Source organism: Rana temporaria, chromosome 2, assembly GCF_905171775.1.
Source record: "Rana temporaria chromosome 2, aRanTem1.1, whole genome shotgun sequence".
NCBI classification, from domain to species: Eukaryota; Metazoa; Chordata; class Amphibia; order Anura; family Ranidae; genus Rana; species Rana temporaria.
The window spans coordinates 348,122,881-348,136,736 of record NC_053490.1 but is presented as its reverse complement, the minus strand read 5'-3'; the positions used below and the strand labels follow the sequence as shown (position 1 = coordinate 348,136,736).

At 46.6% G+C, this 13,856-nt stretch overlaps 1 protein-coding gene across 1 annotated transcript in view; it reads right to left on the bottom strand.

The window, feature by feature from the left end:
• Positions 1-13,856, bottom strand: part of PIK3C2B (phosphatidylinositol-4-phosphate 3-kinase catalytic subunit type 2 beta) — a 1,746,470-nt gene that overhangs the window by 271,126 nt on the left and 1,461,488 nt on the right. Inside the window, 1 exon segment of the mRNA XM_040339537.1 lies at positions 35-236. Within this exon segment, the coding sequence (XP_040195471.1) occupies positions 35-236 (202 nt within the window).

Below are 13,856 nucleotides of genomic sequence, written 5' to 3'. Positions count from 1 at the left end.
CCATCTTGGGACATAAACATAAGTTTTTACTTACATATCCCTTATTAGGATTACATATCTTCTTATATCTAGTCAGGAAGACATCACAGATTCTCCCATCCATTTTCATTGTGTAGATTTTTGGAACAAAGGAGAGTGTCAGACGTTCATCTAAACCACTAAATTTCAGCTGCGCAAGATTGTGTATGAAAAAATTCAGCTTCGTAGCCACTGATCCAAGGCTGGATTCTATAAGACTGGAGAAAAAAAGAAATGAGATAGAAACACAATGTAAAACAGCATGTATACTTTCTAAATCTTTCTAAAGTAATACCAATTAATCAAAAGCCATAATCTGACGCCTGTTGAAAGTTTATTGCAACAGAGGGTAAATATTAATAACGAATATTAATCTTGCCTGCAAAACAATCAGACACAGACTGTTGAAACCATGATGATGATAATAATAATATACTGTATTTATTGGCGTATAACACTCACTTTTTTTTTTTAAAGTGTATTTTGTGCGTGTACTCGAGAGAGGAGCCGGACTGCAGGAGTTGGGAGTAGGCAGGCCTCCCCCAGAGGCAATCTGCCTCCTTTCTCCATGCCCGGGTGGCAATGGTGGGTGTGTGAGGGGGTCCTCCCACACAGCCCGCCCTACCTGCTCCGCTTTGAAGCCCAACGGGGCAGAGGGACTCCCTATAAGGGAGTGAGAGGATCTAGCCCGCTCAACCACCCCCGTTAGTCCTTCGCCTCTCTTTTTAGAGACCGCGTGGTCAAAGTGCGTGCATGTTAACCCAATTTCGAGTGCGTGTGTAAGTGTGGTGGTTTTTGTGGGAGGGGGTGGGCGTACTAAGTGCAGGCTTACCTCACATAGCACACCCACCGGGAGCCGGCTGAGACCACCAAACTCAATTCACATGTAGCCGAGACCGGGATCCGAACCCCTAGCTGCAGAGGTGAATGGCTTGTCAGCGCAGTGCCAATCACGTTGAGCCACCCAGCTCCCTAACACTCACTTTTTTACCCTGAAAATAGAGGGTAAACTGTGCCTGCGTGTTATACGCAGGGGGCTGTGGAAAGTTTTTTTTTTTCTGAAACTTCCCTCTTAAAGTTAGGGTGCGTGCTATACGACAATAAATACGGTAATTTATTGTTACATCATTCCAATGGTATACATTATTATGCAGTGTACATGGAGTTAAACTGAAAGGGTACCAACAGAATAATATGAATCCCTTCAAAGCTGACATTAGCATAAGCAGTTCCAGCAAACACTTATGAGTTTCTGGCAACCAGGTCCTTAACCACGTCAGGGCCGTCTAATATTGATTGGACCCCGGGCAAGCATTTTCTTGGGCCCCCCGGGGCTTCCATGCAATTTTGCTCTCCACCTGCTCTGAGACATACAATAAATAGCAGCTAGACTCAAAATCAGTTTACTGAATCAGATCAGGCTGTGATTGGTTGCCAGAAGTTACAGTGTATCATTACCGCTCACTGATTGGCTGCTAGAGGTTACAGCACACATTATGGCTTACTGATTTTTGCTAGAGGTTGTAGTACATGACATCTGCTTGTTGATTGGTTGCTAGCGATTACTGTACATCAATACTGCTCACTGATTGGTTAGTAAAGGTTACTGAATATTAGGGTTGTCCCGATACCACTTTTTTGAGACTACCGATACTTTTTTTAATGTCATGTGACAGTGGCAGTAATTTTTTTTTTTTTTTACTATTTTTTTTTTTACAGTGATTTTTATTTTTTATTTTTTTAGGGGGGCGTGGGGGGTGAATTGTCAGTGTGTTTTTTTTTATTTATTTTTTTACATTTTATTTATTTTTTTATATTTATTGCAATTTTTTATTTTAATTTTAATCAGCCCTGTTGGGAGGCTTTGGTGAGATTTCAGGGGTCTTAACAGACCTCTGGCATCTCCCCTTTAAGACAGAGAAAGAGACTAGGGAAACAGATTCCCCAGTCCCTTTCTCAGCAGCTTCAGCTGAAATGAATGGAGGGAAGCTCCTCCATTCATAAACTGAAGCATCGTAAACACAGGAGGTTACGATGCTCAGTTATATGAATGGACAGAGTCGGTAATCACCGACTCTGTTCATTCAGAAAAGGTAGGAGCCGGGCTTAGCAGCTCCTACCTCCGCTCTCCCCCCTGACAGATTGAGGGGGGAGAGCGGCACGGACGGGGACGGGATGGATGGAGAGAGACTACAGGGACGGACGGACGGGGGGGGGGAGAGAGAACGGGATGGACGGACGGGGAGGAAAGAGCACTGCATGGACGGGGGGGGGGGGGGGAGAGAGAACGGGACGGACGGGGGAAGGGGAGGAAAGAGCACTGCATGGACGGGGAGAGAGAACGGGATGGACGGGGAGAGAGAACGGGACGGACGGACGGACGGGGGAAGGGGATGAAAGAGCACTGCATGGACGGGGAGAGAGAACGGGACGGACGGACGGACGGGGGAAGGGGATGAAAGAGCACTGCATGGACGGGGAGAGAGAACGGGACGGACGGACGGGGGAAGGGGATGAAAGAGCACTGCATGGACAGGGAGAGAGAACGGGACGGACGGACGGGGGAAGGGGATGAAAGAGCACTGCTTGGACGGGGAGAGAGAACAGGACGGACGGACGGGGGAAGGGGAGGAGAGAACGGCACGGATGGACGGGGGAAGGGGAGGAGAGAGAACGGCACGGACGGACGGGGGGAGGTGAGAGAGCAGCACGGACAGGGGAAGACAACACTGACCATGGGGGAGAGAAGATTTGCAACTCCCCTGCCTGCCCGCTCAAGTATCGGGTGAAGCATCGGGAGCATTTCCCCGAGTACAAGTACTCGGGGAAATGCTTGGTATCGGTCCCGATACCGATACTAGTATCGGTATCGGGACATCCCTACTGAATATCCTTATCACGCACTAATTGGTTGCAAGAGATTAGTGCACATTATTACTGCTCACTGATTGGTTGCTAAAGGTTACAGCACATCATCTCCTTACTGCCAGCAGTGCGTCTATAGAGGGCGCTGCAGCGCCGCCCCCTCTGGCTCTCGCACCGCCACTGAAAATAACATAGATTCATGCATTGCATGAATCTATGTTATTGTTGCCGGCTGCCGCCGACTATTCAGATGGCCGGACGGCGAGCGCCGGCTACCTGAATAACGGCAGCTGGTTGGCTGTGCGGAAGTGCCTATCAGAGCCAGCGGCTCTGATAGGCTTTCCGAGTACAGCCCTCCAGCTCCCGGAAACTTATCTATGGGACGTACGGGTGGTGCGTTCCTTAGATAAGACTGACAGGCGCCTCAGCCAATCAGGTTCACCGGTTCTGGTTACCGGTAACCTGATTGGCTGAAGCCACATCGAGGGCGGGACTAGGGAGAAGACATCGAGGGAGCGGGGAGGGAGGATGGCTGACCCGAGAAAGGAAAGTGCCGGGAGACGGGGGGGGGGGGGGGAGCACAGTGGCGACAATGGCATAGCACAGTGGTGACAATTATTGGGGACAGTGGCTGCGTTTGGCATGGCACAGTGGCGACAATGGTATGGCACAGTGGCGACAATGGCATGGTACATTGGCGACAATTGATGGATACAGTGACGACAATGGCATGGCACAGTGGCGACAATTGATGGGCACAGTGGCGACAATGGCATGGCACAGTGGCTGCATTTGGCATGGCACAGTGGCGACAATTGATGGGCACAGTGGCGACAATGGCATGGCACAGTGGCGACAATTGATGGCACAGTGGCTGCGTTTGGCATGGCACAGTGGCGACAATTGATGGGCACAGTGGCTGCGTTTGATGGCATGGCTCAGTGGCTGCGTTTGATGGCATGGCACAGTGGCTGCGCTTGATAGCAAGGCACAGTGGTGACAATTTTATGGCACAGTGGCCACGTTTGATGGGCACAGTGGCGGCAATTGATGGGTACAGTGAGGCTGCAATTGATGTTTTTTTTTTCATTTGTTTGGCACACCATGGACTAGGTAGGTGAGGAGACCCATCAATAGGCATAAAACTCCTAGGGATACTAGGACTCCTGGAATCAGTGGCAATGATGGGGGAGGGGGGTGTGTTCAGTGGCAATGCTGGAGGGTTTATGGGATCAGTGGCAGTTGTGGGGGGGGGGGGGGTTGGGATTAGTTAAGAGGCAGTACACTGTGGCAAATTCCGAATCATGTAGAGCAAAGCTGGAAATCTTTGGCAAGTATATAGTGGGGGATTCTATACTGACCACAAATGTAACGGGGAATTTACAATGACCACCAATTTGAGGGGGAATTTGTACTGACCACGCTGCAATGGGGGATTTTATACCACCCACCAATATAAATAGGGATTTATACACTGAAACCAATGTAATAGAAGCATTTACACCAACCAGTGGTGTGAGGGGGAATATACAATGACCTCCATGTAATGGGAAATTTACATTGACAACCATTGTCAAGGAGATTTGTACTGACCACCAATACAAAATGACGCTTCTACACTGACCACCAATGTAATGAATAATTTACACTGACAGCCAATGTAATGGGGGATTTTACATAAAAAAAAAACAATAGGGATTTCTACACTGGCCACCAATTTAAGGGGGGATTTACACTCCCCACCAATTTAAAGGGGGCTTCTCCATTTACCACCAATGTAAGGGAGGATTCGAAACTGACCACAAATGCAAGTTTGAATTGTTTTTTTTTACTGATTACCAATATAAAGGCGAGTTTCCACACACCTATGTAATGGGGAATTGCACTGTTCACTAATGTAATGGTGATTTACACTAACCATTAATGTATTGGAGCATTCACAGTAACCACCAATGTAAGGAGGGATATACACTGACCACCAATGTAAGGATGACCTTCACACTGGCCACTAGTGTAAATGAAAGGATTGTACACCAAGCCCCAATGTAATGAGAAGATTTACACTGACCACCGATGTAACTAAGACATTTAGGCCCAGATTCACGTAGGGCGGCGTAACTTTGTGTGGGCGTAGCGTGCCGCAACTTAGAGAGGCAGGTGCAGTATTCACAAAGCACTTGTGTCCTAAGTTACGGCGGCGTAGCGTAAATGGGCTGGCGTAAGCACACATATTTCAAAGTAGGCAGGTCGTGGGCATGTTGTATTTAAATTAAGCGTGACCCCATGTAGATGCATGGCCGAACGAACGGCGCGCGCATGCTCAGTATCACGTTGAATTTTCAAAGTAAATTACGCCCGCTCAATGCTTAGACGACGTGAACGGAACCTACGCCTAGCCCCATTCACGGACAACTTACGCAAACGACGTAAAATACGACGCTGTTCGTACGTTTCCAACGTCCATACCTAACATGACTTACCCCTGCTTTATGAGGGGTAACTTTACGCCGGTCCGACGCCTTATTTAAACAAGGTATCTTGATACGCCGGGCACACGCACGTTTGTGAATCGGGGTATCTAGCTCATTTGCATATTCGACGCGGAAATATACGGAAGCGCCCCTAGCGGCCAGCGTAAATATGCACCCCAAGTTTCCAACGGCGTATCTCTCACACTCAGAGTACGCCGTCGTAACTCCTTTCTGAATCCGGGCCTTAGCCTGCGTTCATATTTGTTTGTGTCGGGAAGGCATTCAAAATCTCTTTTTCTGACGGTGCTATGGCACCATGTTGTTTTTAAAAAGGGTTCCACCTCCAGTTTGCTTACCTTTGCAAAACAGGCTGATGTTAGGCTTAACCACTTCAGCACCGAGCCTCTTTTTGAGATTTGTTACGTAGAACCCCCTAACATATTTTATTTATATATTATATATATACACAGGCCCGTCGGAACAAGAGAGGCAATACAAGCAACTGCTTGGGGCCCCGAGCTGGCCAGGGGCCCCCAAGCAGGAGCTAGGGTGACCACGTGTCTCGGGTACATTCCCTTAAGTCAGTGTTTCTCAATTCCAGTCCTCAGGCCCCCCCAACAGGTCAGGTTTTCAGGATTTCCCTCAGATGAAAAGGCTGTGGTGATTACTAAGGCAGTGAAACTGATCAAATCACCTGTGCAAAATAATGGAAATCCTGAAAACCTGACCTGTTGGGGGGGCCTGAGGACTGGAATTGAGAAACACTGCCTTAAGTGAAGCTCTGTCCCGTGTCCTGTGGTGTAGCGAGGGGGGGCACGTCACACCGGGCGCAATATTGGGGGGGCGAATTCCCGCACCGTTTGTGTGTCACCGTTATTAATTTGATTTTACTGTGTCACTGGCCCCGTCGCCATGTTGCGCCCCTCGATTGGTCGAATGTGGTCATGTGCTGGCGGGGCTGGCCAATCCTTGAACTCGGGCGGCGTCCACGCTTCTGTAAGCCACCAGCAACTTCTCTCCACCCTTCCTCCCTGACCGGATCTGGAACTACGCAGAGTCTTCATCTGTGACCGGCGAGAAGTGGAACTCGATCAATGGACAACAGGTCAGCAGCAGTTAGGGAGAGGAGAGTCATGGCACCACCATGCCATCCCATCCCATGCCACAGCACAGAGACAGTTACATGCCAAATGCCCCCCCCCCGCCCCCTCAGGAATCAGATTAATGATTTATTGAGCTTCATGTACCTCTCAGGGCTTTAAGCATCATTTAAGGGGTTAAATGAGGAATCCTGCTAGGTATTTGGCATGTCGAATGCCCTGAGGGATGAATTATATAGCATAGCAGGATTAATCATTTAACCCCTTACATGCTGAAAGCCCTGAGGAATGCATTATATTTCAGCATGTAAGGGGTTAAATGATTAATCCTGCTATGCTATATAATTCATCCCTCAGGGCATTTGACATGCCAAATACCTAGCAGGATTCATCATTTAACCCCTTACATGATGCTTAAAGCCCTGAGGGGTACATGAAGCTCAGTAAATCATTAATCCGATTCCTGAGGGGGGGGGGGGGGGTCCTTTGGCATGTAATTGAAGTGTTACTCGCGGACATGGAAGGTAAAAAATATTCTCATGGGGCAGTATGTTAACTCAAATAAATTTAATATAAGAATTATTGCCCTTTCAAGAGCGATGTTGGTATATCAGCGAAACAGCAATCACATATGTGGTCATGTAAGGAGTTGTGGCATCTCCGTTAACTTCTCTCTACTCCCTATCATCAATCCACCGTCTGGAAAGAAAAAACGTGATGGCGGGTGGAGCCCTGGTGACATCATCACGCTTTTCCTTTCCAGACGGTTGGGGTTTGGGGGGCCTCCATGTCCATTTTGCTTGGGGCCCCCAAATTCCTTCAAACGGTCCTGTATATACATACATACAGTCCCTGAAAAAAGTCTTGTTGCTTGTGTACAAATTGACCTGAAGTGCCACTAAAATATATTTCTAATCAAGATTTTGTTACAAGAAATGGGTCATTTTAATCCCAACAGCTTTTGTAATAATGTTTCAGTGCAAAACGAAAGTGACAAAAAGTTTTCTAATATTCACAGCTTGGTAAAGCCCATTGAGTCAATTTTTGCCAAGACATAAGTGTTATATGAGCTTCACCTGTTAACAATAATGGATCAATTAGGTCTCAGGTGTGTATAAAAAGAACACCAGTACACTAGACCTTCTCAACTGCAACTTGATCTCTGCAAACATGCCTAAGATTCACCCAGAGACTAAAGTGTTGATTATCAATGGACTGAAGACCAGATCCACTGCTGATGTGGCAGACACCTTCAATGTGTCTCAGCGTCAAGTTCAGAGGATAAAAAAAAGATTTGAAGAGACTGGAGACGTTTTGGACAAGGCCAGGTCAGGCTGACCCCGCAAGACAACTGCTCGAGAGGACTGTTTGTTGGCTCGAAAATCCAAGGCCAGCCCATTTTCCACTGCAGCAGAGCTCCACGAGACCTGGTCACCTGAAGTCCCTGTGTCAACCAGAACAGTTTGTCGGATTCGGTCTCAAAATGGCCTCTCTGGTCGAATCAGTGCCCATAAGCCAGCACTAAACAAAAGACAATTGAAAAACCGTGTGGCATTTGCCAAGGGCCACAGCCTGCTAAAAGGATAGACTCCGGAAAAGTGGCAGGAGGTGGATTTTTCAGATGAATCTTCTGTTGAATTACACCACAGTCGCCGCAAATATTGCAGGAGACCTACTGGAACCCGCATGGAGCCGAGATTTACCCAGAAAACAGTGAAGTTTGGTGGAGGCAAAATCATGGTCTGGGGTTACATCCAGTATGGGGGTGTGCGAGGGATCTGCAGGGTGGAAGGCAACATCAATAGTCTAAAATACCAAGAAATCTTAGCTACCTCTTATATTCCCAACCATAAAAAAGGCAAAATTTTGCAGCAGGATGGTGCTTCATCGCATACTTCCATCTCCACATCAAAGTTCCTTAAGGCGAAGAAGATCAAGATGCTCCAGTATTGGCCAGCCCAGTCACCAGACATGAACATCATTGAGCATATGTGGTGTAGGATGAAAGAGGAGGCATGGAAGACGAAACTAAAGAATATTGATGAACTCTGGGAGGCATGCAAGACTGTTTTCTTTGCGATTCCTGATGACTTCATCAATAAATTGTATGAATCCTTGCCAAACCGCATGGATGCTGTCCTTTAAGCTCATGGAAGTCATACAAGATATTCAATTTGGATCTCACAGCACCACTACTTAATTTGCTGACATATTTTGGGATTTTCAGTAAAGTTGTTCAATTTCTGTATAGGCGACAAAACTTTTGTCTTGCCAAAATTTGACCTTTCTGTCTTGATTAAATGATAAATCTTTTTTCAGTGAAACTAATTTATTTCAGTGCATTAAACATCATTTGGGAGGGCTTTAGCTTTTCATATGAGCTATTTCTAACACCAATTGATTAATTAAAAGTCAGGTTAATAGCAGGAGTTTCTACAAAATAGAGAAGCGACAAGACTTTTGTCAGGGACTGTACATACACAGTGGGGAGAACAAGTATTTGATACACTGCCGATTTTGCAGCAGGTTTTCCTACACATAGGTACTCTTTAACTGTAAGAGACGGAATCTAAAAATCCAGAATCACATTGTATGATTTTTAAATAATTAATTTGCATTTTATTGACAAGTATTTGATCACCTACCAACCAGTATGAATTCCGTCTCTCACAGACCTGTTATTTATTCTATAACCACTTCAGCCCCAGACCAGTTGTCAGTCTAAGGACCAGAGGTCTTTTTACAATTTCGCACTGCGCTGGTTTAACTGGTAATTGCCCGGTCATGCAATGTTGTACCCAAACAAAATTTGCAATTTTTATTTTTTGCAATATAAATGGAAAAAGACAGAAAATTTGCAAACAAAAATATATTTTCTACTTTTTGTTATAAGAAAAAGCTAATAAACTCAATTTTAGTCATACATTTAGGCCAAAATGTATTCACAGCCACATGTCTTAACTAAAAAAAAAAAAGTCAATAAGCGTATATTTATTGGTTTGCGCAAAAGTTATAGCGTCTACAAACTAGGGTACATTTTCTGGAATTTACACAGCTTTTAGTTTATGACTGCCTCTCTCATTTCTTGAGGTGCTAAAATGTCAGGGCAGTACAACCCCCCCCCCCCAAATGACACCATTTTGGAAAGTAGACACCCCAAGGAAATTGTTGAGAGGCATGTTAAGCCCATTGAATATAAAAAAAATGTGTCACAAGAGATTGAATAATGACAAAAAAAAACAAATTACAAAAAGTTGTCACTAAATGAAATATTGCTCACACATGCCATGGTTATATGTGGAATTGCACCCCAAAATAAATTTTGCTGCTTCTCCTGAGTACAGGGATACCACATGTGTGGGACTTTTTGGGAGCCTAGCCACGCACCGCCATCAGGATGTCTAAGGGCACAAATTTTTGATTTCACGTACCTATCACAGTTTAGAATGCCATAAAATGCCAAAATAGCACAACCCCCCCCTAAATAACCCAATTTTGGAAAGTAGACACCCCAAGCTATTTGCTGAGAGGCATGTTGAGTCCATGGAATATTTTATATTTTGCCACAAGTTGCTGGAAAATTACAAACTTTTTTTTTTTTTTTGCACAAAGTTGTCACTAAATGATATATTGCTCAAACATGCCTTGGGCATATGTGGAATTACACCCCAAAATACATTCTGCTGCTTCTCCTGAATACGGGGATACCATCTGTGTGAGACTTTTTGGGAGCCTAGTCGCGTACGGGACCCTGAAATCCAAGCACCAGCTTCAGGCTTTCTAAGGGTGTAAATTTTTGATTTCACTCCTCACTGCCTCCGCTGTCTGCGGATCCGGAAAAAAGGCAGGATGGGGTTGTAGTACAATTTTGTCTTTATGACAAACTAAATAAGGCTCTTAACAGGAAAGAGCTGGTAATTCAGATACTCTTCTAGCCGAAGAGAAATACCAACTTCCTGCTTAAAAGAATCAGCGAAATGTGGCGAATAGGTTCAAAGGGTTGCTTCTGCAACACTGATAATACTAGATTCAGATCCCATGGGCACAAGAGAGGTCTGACTGGCGGATTTACCCGCAGTACTCCCTGAATGAATGCCCTAACCAGGGCATGAGATGCCAGTGGTCTCTGAAAGAAAACTGACAGAGCTGAGATTTGACCTTTAATGGTACTCAGGGCCAGTTTCATATCTACCCCCAATTGACAAAACGCAAGAATTCTACTAATGGCATACTTCTGAGGGTTCCACCCTGTGGATTCACACCAGGAAAAATATGCCTTCCAGATTCTATAAAATATGAGCCCGGAGGCCGGCTTTCTAGCGTTAATGAGAGTGGAAAGAACTGGGCCGGAGAGCCCACGTTTCTTCAATATGTAGGTTCTAACAGCCAAACTGTCAAATTTAGCCTTCGTAAGGAAGGATGGAACACTGGACCCTGTGATAACTGGTCTTGGCGGAGTGGAAGAATCCAAGGCTCCCCCACCGCCATCCTTATGATTTTGGTGTACCAGGCTCTTCTGGGCCAATTCAGGGGCCACCAAGGGAACTGGTATTCCCTCTTTTAATTTGCAAAGCAGTCTCTGTAAGAGTGGAACCGGAGAAAATGCATAGATCAGTGAAAACTGATCCCAGGAAATCATTAGTGCATCTGTTCCGAAGGCTAGAGGATCTTTTATCCTTTACACAAAGGCGTCCAACTTCTTGTTGACCCTGGAAGCTAGTAAGTCTATGTCCGGGGGCCCCCATTTCCTGCATATAGCCTGAAAAATGTCGGGGTAGAGAGACCACTCTCCTGGTAACAGCTGCTGGCAGCTCAGGTAATCCGCTTGCCAATTTTCTACCCCTGGAATGAAGATTGCAGAAAGACAAGGAATATGATTTTCTGCCCATATCGATATCTGGTTCACTTCTGAGCATCCCAACTTTGGGTGCCTCCTTGATGATTGATATAAACTACCGCCGTAGCATTGTCGGATTGAGTGCGAACAGGGTAACCCTGTAACCTGCGTGTCCAGGTTCTGAGGGCTAGATACACCACCTGAATTTCCAATATGTTGATAGGCCTTTCTCTAACTTGCACCAAGTTCCTTGGGCTGAGGCCTCTTCCAGAGGCGCCTCCCAGCCAGAAAGACTGGCATTAGTAGACACCACCTTCCAGGTGACTGGGAGGAAAGATTTTCCACTTTGCAAATTCTTGCTCATTCCCCCTTTTCTGACCTGCTGGGCTGGGTGCTCAAATAAGGGTCTGGTGTGGATTTGGGGGGACAAACGCCTTTTTTCCATGTCGGAGCAGTGTGAACCTGACCTTAAAGAAGTTTTGTTCCATAACTGTAACTGATTAACCTGTTACAAGGTAATTTTTTTTCTTTTTACCATGTGACACAGCTGGTCACATGGTAAAGAGCAACTATGATTGGCTCTTTATCCCATCTGTGATCAGCTGTGTCCTAAGCACACAGCAATTACAGATCCTTGATCATGCAGTGTGATCGTGGGAGGACATCCATAGATGCCCTCCCAGGAATGTGAGCCCACGCTGAACCTGTCTTTCGGCTATAGCGTGGGCATGAAGAGGTTAAGGAACAAACCACTGTGGGGAGAAAAGAGTCTCAGGGCTTTAAAATGATCTTGTCCTTGTGTAGCACAAGAAATGGTTCTTGACAGGCAGCCAACTCAGAAACTCACCTCACAGAAGTGACAGTGATGGGAAAGACAATCTTGCAAGTAAGGATAGACACGAGGATTGGATGGACAGATTGTTGGGATTGAAGACCCAGCTGCCATGGTACATATTGGTACAAATGAAAAAGTTAGAGGAAGACAAATGATAGAAGTCTGGTAATTAAAATGGAAAAACAAGAATTTCTGACACTTGAGTGTCACTGTAACATTTGGAGAAGACCATTTATTTTAAGGACTCTAGAAGAAGACACACACCCTCACAATGAAGTGATATAAGAAGCATAGATCTTAACTGCATAAGGAGTTCAGTAAGGATGTGAGCAGTAAGGAATGTAACTCCCTTCAACAGTTGGTGGTGTAAGCATGGACCTGTGTCTTTATTTAACCTTACTATGTAAATAGAGGTACAGGGGAAAAAAATGCATGACGCACCCTGCACAAAGGCTTTCACATCAAATTCAGAAGTAGGAAAGGAGAATTCCCCCAAGGTGGGGCTTTAGCGGTAACAATTGATTCAAGGAACATATAGGGGCTGATTTACCAAGCCTTTACTCCATGACTCATGGAGTAAAAGCAGGAGTAGCAGCCGTTTGGTCATTTACTACTGAAATACGCTGCTAGTGCAGTGTATTTCAGTAGTTACTAATGTGCTCCGTGCGCCCAGGAGAGGGTGCATTGTGCACTACTATAGACCTGGCGCACGGCACATTGAAATGTAAATTGCGGGGGTTTGGGCGGGAGTTTATTAGGGGGGGAGGTGGGGGGATGCAGGGGAAGTGAAGTGACATGTGTTTGAAAGTGTTTGGCGGGCCGAATTGAAAGTGAAAGTGTTTTTGAAAACAGATCCCTGTACGCTTGCACAGTGCGCCTGAACCTCGGGAGGTTCATTTGCATACTGGGCATGCGTAGAGAGAAATTTCGGAGCTTCCCGTGCGCCGTGTCAGTACGCCGTGAAAATCTTGGTAAATACCAAGCGGCGTACCCGTGATTGCGCTGCGTGACGCGGCGCACAGGAATCTCCGAGCTGTTTTCAGCCATGAAGGGGAACTCCGCGCCAAATTTCAAACTTGAAATCGGCGTGGGTCCCCCTCCAGGGCTACATTAGGCTCTTAGGCTTGGTCCGGAACGTGAGGGGTTCCCCCCCAGATCCAAACCAAGCCCTCATCCCAAGCACGCAGTCTGGCCCGGACAGGAATGGGGGTGGGGATGAGCGAGCGCCCCCCCCCCTCCTGAGCCGTACCAGACCGCATGCCCTCAACATGGGGGAGTGTGTGCTGTGGGGGAGGGGGGCACTGCCCCCCCACCCCACAGCACTCTTGCCCCCATGTCGATAGGGACAAGAGCCTCTTCCCGACAACCCTTGCCATTGGTTGTCGGGGTATGCGGGCGGGGCTAATCGGAATCTGCGAGCTCCCTTTATTAAGGGGGCCCCCAGATGCCGGCACCCCACCCTATGTGAATGAGTATGGGGTACATCGTACCTCTACCCATTCATCTGGGGGAAATGTAAAGTTAAATAAAACACCACACAGAATAAAATATTTTATTAATCAGCTCCGGGCCGCCCCCTTTCTTCTTTAGCTCTTTCACAAGGGGGGGTTTCTTCTCTCCCAATCTTCTGCCGGGACCCTGGGCTTCGGTGATTTCTGCCGGGGGAGGGCGCCATCCCTCGGTCCTCTCCGGAGCCTTCCGCCGGGGGCCCCCACCCCATTTAAGCTCTT